This window comes from Crocodylus porosus, unplaced genomic scaffold, assembly GCF_001723895.1.
Source record: "Crocodylus porosus isolate Cpor-Errol unplaced genomic scaffold, CroPor_comp1, whole genome shotgun sequence".
NCBI classification, from domain to species: domain Eukaryota; kingdom Metazoa; phylum Chordata; order Crocodylia; family Crocodylidae; genus Crocodylus; species Crocodylus porosus.
Window position 1 is genome coordinate 127,981,723 of NW_017728886.1, and position 5,859 is coordinate 127,987,581.

The 5,859-nt window shown below is 41.1% G+C and overlaps 1 protein-coding gene across 3 annotated transcripts in view; it reads left to right on the forward strand.

Annotated features, from left to right (window-relative positions):
* Positions 1–5,859, forward strand: part of TRIO (trio Rho guanine nucleotide exchange factor) — a 386,796-nt gene that overhangs the window by 251,608 nt on the left and 129,329 nt on the right. For all 3 annotated transcript variants that reach the window (XM_019541714.1, XM_019541721.1, XM_019541729.1), the window contains exons 28-29: positions 1,412–1,504; positions 5,560–5,671. In XM_019541714.1, the coding sequence (XP_019397259.1) occupies positions 1,412–1,504; positions 5,560–5,671 (205 nt within the window). The remainder of the gene's footprint in view (positions 1–1,411; positions 1,505–5,559; positions 5,672–5,859) is intronic.

A 5,859-nucleotide genomic window follows, 5' to 3' on the forward strand; every position in this document is an offset into this window, starting at 1 on the left:
GACTTGAAGATCTACAAGGTCCCTCCCAACCCTACTTCTATGATTCTATATAAGTATATGTATTTTAATACTCAATGTAAGCCTGTATAGAAGGAAAAAATACTAAAAAAAACTAACACAGACATGAGAAGGTGTGGGTACACAGACAAATGATTAAATACACTGCAACATGCATATCTAGGTATTTACATATTGAAATGACCTGCATATAATGGGGATAGTTCTTGCACCTTAGAAGCCTCAAAGGAAATATTCTTAGAATCAGCATGTTACCTTCTATGTTTTGAAGAAACATGTGGTTTCAATTTAAAGGTGAAAATATACTTGATGCCATATTTAGTGCAGTGCCTATACTTAGTCTGCATCTGTTATGATCATGATTTTACATCTCATGTGTGCAGTGGAGAATTTGCTACTTAAAATAAGTCAAAGTATACTGTGGGTGTAAATGATAATTTAACTGTTTCAAACTGACAAAAGCCACATTATTACTGTTTGAAGTGCTTAATTAGCCTGTCTTTATATTATATTCTCTGGTCTAATGGAGGAAATTGCTTTTCATGTAAATACTTAAAATCTTCCACACAGTTGTTGAGCTCTTTCCCTTCCATTAGTTAGTAAATGATACTTTGTGCTTCATCTGATGACAGCAGCAGCACTAAGAAAATTTTTTCCCCTAAGTGGGAATGTGGGTGGTTACTTGTACCATATCAGCACACCCAGAAGTCTTTCACTTACTCCCCCAAACTGACTCAGGAACTAGATACCACAGTTAATTTTTTCAGCTGAAGTTTTCTCTCTTGCTGTGGCTATTCAAATGTAGATCTTTTATTTACAAAAACCCAAAAAACTTGACAGATGGCCAGGGAGGTAAAAGAATTTTGGTCTTGGAGGTAAGTGGAGAGATCCAAACCATGTTTGCATGAAAATTTTGCCACTTCCTCTTTTTCTTGCTCCTTATTTGAAGCTGAAGTGATAAAGCCTAACACTTGTAGCTAAAGGCATTTTTACATGTGATTCAAGTGTGAGAGGCATGTTTCCTTTAGAGTGGTTCTCTGGAGCCGCTCTAATTAAAGCACCGACAGCATCTCATGTATTCAGTTTCCTGCACTTAAAAATGGTGGGGGGGGGGTGCTTTAACTAAAGTTTGTTCGACGAGCGTTAAAGCATTTGTCACTTGTTAAAGCACCCCCACTGCCTTTTTGAAGTGCAGGAACACTGAATATGCATGATGCTGAGGCTGTTGGAATGTGCTAATTAGCACACTGCAGCAGACTTGATTAATTGAGTCTGCTCTGACACGGGCTATTTAGCACACATCAGAGCGGACATCAGGTGTATGTATAGGTGCCCTAAATAACTATCAGTTTTCAATCTACATGACGCTAATGTTCTTGCATGTTTCACACAGGAGATACAACAGCGGCATGGATTGGCAAACTCTATCTCCTCTTACCTTATCAAACCTGTACAGAGAATAACAAAATATCAGCTTCTCTTAAAGGTATGCATTATTTTCAAGTTTTGAAGTATGCTATGTTGCAGTTCCTTAGTAGGTTAAACTGCCAATGCAATCAGTATTTGGCATTCAGTAATGTAGCTATTAATATATGATAATGAACCTTTTTAGTGAGCCTCAGGATTTTCTAGAATTTGTTGAAGAAACTAATGAAAAACGGAATTAACTGTTAAAAATGCTCAATTTCCAAGGCAAATGCTGAATAAGTTGACAGTGTACATGCCGTACATTTTCTTGCGTGATGAGAAAATATTTTTCTAAGTTTCCCAAGTAAAAAAAGATTAACAGACTTTTATTCCGTAAGTCTGTGTGTGTGCCAGGACTGTAGTAACTAGGCCTGTGCAAAGCAGCTAGTATTCGCTTCGGACTCAGCCGATTTGGGGGACAGTGATTCATTTCAGTGATTCAAATCACTGACCTGAATCGATTCAGCTGAATCTGATTTGGAGATTTGGCTCCCCACCCACTCTCCCAGCATCCTGGTTATATTAAAAAAAAAAAAAAAAAAAAAAAGGCCTGCACTTGCAACTGGCTCCTGCCAGGTGGGGGGAGGGGGGTGATCCCCGCTGCCCCCCCCCACTTCCCCATGCTGCATGGGGGGCTTTACCATGGGCCCCCATCCCCCACCTACTCTCCCAGCCCCAGCTCTTTAAACAAACAAACAGGCTTGCACTCACAGGCTCCTGCTAGGCAGAAGGGGTGATCCCCACTGCCCCATGCTGCGTGGGGGACTCTGCCATGGGCCCCAAGAAGCTCCAGTGGCTGCTGCAGCAGCTGGTGACTGGGTTTTTTTTGTTTGTTTAAGAACTGGGAGCTGGGGCCTGGCAAGGCAGCCATAGATGGGGTGAGAGAGTGGTTGGGGGGGGACCTGGGGGGAGCAGGCAGCGGTTGAGGCCTGGTGGGGGGTCCCCCTTTGGTTTTCCCCCCTACTCCAGCCCTGCCCACTCCTTACTTACCAGCACAGACTCTGGGTCCAGCTCCCTGTTGGCGACTGCCTAAATTGCCAAAGCTGTCTGAATCTTTTCCAGATCACTTCAGACCTTTTTATTGGTCTCCTGATTCGATTCAGATTCAGAGATTCGGCTGCCATATTGGGCCAAATCTCCTCTGAATTGAATCGACACCCAAAGCTTTGCACAGCCCTAGTAGTAGTAGTAACTGCTGGAATTTTGAAAGCCGTTAGTTATATTATTATTAAAATATTACAACAAGAATATCTGGAAGACCACTGGCCTGTGAATCTTGTTTGCAATGCATATAATTTTCAGGTAAATAGGTGCAAATGTGCAATAAAACACTTTTACAAGCCCCCCTCCCCCCCAAAAAGAGGGCTATGAAAACTTTCAGGTAGTAAAAAGTAGCATTTAGAAACGCACACAGAAATCTTGTTACTAGAGGTACAAATGTTATGAGCAAAGCATTTAAAGTATTTCACATTGTGTGGCATAAAACTGTTGCTTGCTTTTGTTTCTGTATTGAGTTTAAATTGAAGTTGCGAGATGACCTGGGAGGTAAGTAACAGTTCATTTTAACTCAGAAATGAAAAAAGACTGTGGCTATGCTAAAGTGGTTTGTGGCTGGTATGTTTCCTTCATAAACATCTGCTGTACTCATAGTGGCATCCTGCAGCCAGCTACTTCTCATTGAAAAGTATGGAGCATTAAGGAGACTGAAGAGGGAAAAAGATTTAATTTATTTAGGGGAGCAGAGGAAAATGAAACTTGTGACAGCCTTAACTACTGATGGCATGAGGAGGCACTGAAATGTGGATTATGCTTAGACTACATGTTTAATTATGAGTCCAAAGGCAAGTGCTTTATCCACTTAAGATTTGCTGGTGCTAAAGCAGGCCGAACTGTTCTCGTGATATTTCACTTCTAAAGGGCAGAAAACTGAAAATAAGCTGCCGCTTTCTGTTCTCTTTACCTTGGTTGTTTAAAGTGTCAATTTTGACTGTATGTGAATGAGAATTAGAAAATCAGTCTCTTCCAATTTTGGAAGACCCTAGTAATAGGATTAGATTATAGGTTTCATAATCCCAGCCTTTTCTCTGTGACAGAAATTGGAACGAGAGGTAAATCTGTGTGGCAGTTTTGGTTTACATCCACGTCTTATGTACAAGAGTTGATTTATGTAAATAACTGTGCCTGAGGAACACTAGGAAATACAGGGGCAACTAATTCTAAGGACTATATCCACCTGAAGACCAAGTTGGATTTTTTTTTTTGTTTCCTGTATTGTGTTTTTTTGTGTGTGTGAATTTTTGTTTTGAGGTTGTTGTTTTTTTCTCTTCACCACTCCCAGCTGGTTGATTGAAATGCTGACATGTCTCTTCCTTGTTAGTGTTCTTTCATACTAGTGAAGCTTGAGACGAGGCCTTTTAATACATTTTTTCTATTGCTGCCTCATGAGGGATCTAAACAATGTCTAAAGCAGTGATTCTCAACCTTTGGTACCTTACGTACCCCCTGCCAATCAGCGCAGCGAAAGCAAAATTGGAAATCCCACCATAGCACTTCCAGTTTTGCTGCCACAAGCCGAGTCCCACTTTGCTGCCACAAGCCGAGTCCCACTTTTTCCACCGTGGCCCGGGGCATGGGGCCTCCTTCCCTGTCCCCCAGCACACAGATGCTGGGGGGTGAAAGCCCTGACACACCAGACACAGCCGGAGGGGTGACGGCCAGATCTTCTGGCCTGAGCAGGTAAAAACCAAAGAACGGCACCCATGTACCCCCTGCCCGTGTCTCATGTATCCCCGGGGGGTACGCATACCATGCATTGAGAAACACTAGTCTAAAGGAAAAGTATTGACCTGCAAGACATGAAAAAGCTCAATTAAATGCAACCAGGAAAAATAAAAGGATTAGAAATTCGATGACAATTGAAACAGTTTATTTCAGAGAGCTGGGTCATGTTATCTCCTTCAGGAGCCTGTACTCAGAGCTCTTGAAGCCTCTTTGTGCTTAGCACTTTTAACATTGAATTTTGAAGACCCTTTGCTTTAGTTGAGGTGTTCTCAAACTTTTTGGACTGAGGTCACCCTTTGAAAATGCCAGGTCCTAACTTTAGCTTGTTGGGGGTTTTTTTACAAGGGAAAAATAACAAAGCAATTCTTCAAGCAAGAACTCAGACCACACCAGATCAGAATGTTTTTGATACTGAATTTGTTTCAAATCTCTGGGTTGTTTTTTGAATCGTGTCCTAATATTGCATGGGGCCCTGAAAAGGATCTTGCAGCATCCTAACAGCCCCCTAGTTAAGAAGCAGTGTTTTAGTTTTTTCTGCTCATTATATCAACCTTTTAAAAATAAAGCAACAAATGTAGAAAAGGGGTGATTAGGAATATGAGCTGCTCTTTTTAAAATGAAAAGAGAACTTTGAGCAACCTGCTGGACTAAATGTGTGTTGGGCATGTGTGCCACCTCCGGCTACCTAGAGGTGGATTTTCTTTCTATATTGGATAGTGTCATACCCATGTGCTAGTGAATTTCTGCCTTGTGGTACACTAAGTGGGGGGCTCATACAGTTTCATGCTGAAGTTTAAGACTACGTGGGGCCAAAATGCTTGCTCTTAAATTCCAGAGTAGGATGATGAGTGACACAATTATTTAAGTGTATCAGTGGCTACATACACACTATCACATATCACTTTGCCTGGAAGATAGATGAAAGTGTCCTAAAATAGAATAGACCACTGTACTGAATTTCCAAAATTAACCATTTAATTACTTTATCCAAGGGAAAACTGCTCTTTTTACTTTTATCAGTCTTAAAGAATGATTTTAATATTTTGACTAATTACATAAAAATTCATGGGTGGTTAATAAATAAAGTGGAATTTCCTGCTGCTTGTTCAGAGACTAGTTGTGTGAGGTACTGACTGTACTACATTAGCAGTGTAAGTTTTTGATGCATTGAAGGCATGTGACATCTGTCAGGGATGGGCCATTGGAGAAGGCCTTGCTCTGAGGACTTTCATTTCTACAGTGACATAATGGAAAATCAAAGTTATGGTAATTCTGCCTTGTTGGGTTTTTCAGGAGCTACTCACCTGCTGTGAAGAAGGTAAAGGTGAGATTAAAGATGGCCTAGAAGTGATGCTTAGTGTGCCAAAACGAGCCAATGATGCTATGCACCTCAGCATGCTGGAAGGTAAGGTTGAAACTTTCCTTTTTCACTTCTGCAGTGTTTACTTGTTATATCTGTTTTGTAACTAAGTATTCAAGCTACCTGAGGTTCAAGAGTTCTGAGGAAATGTGGCTATGCCCTTACAATTGCTTTGAGTTTTTAAGCAGAATTGATGGGCTCTGATTTTAGAGTGTGTGTGTGTGTGTGTGTGT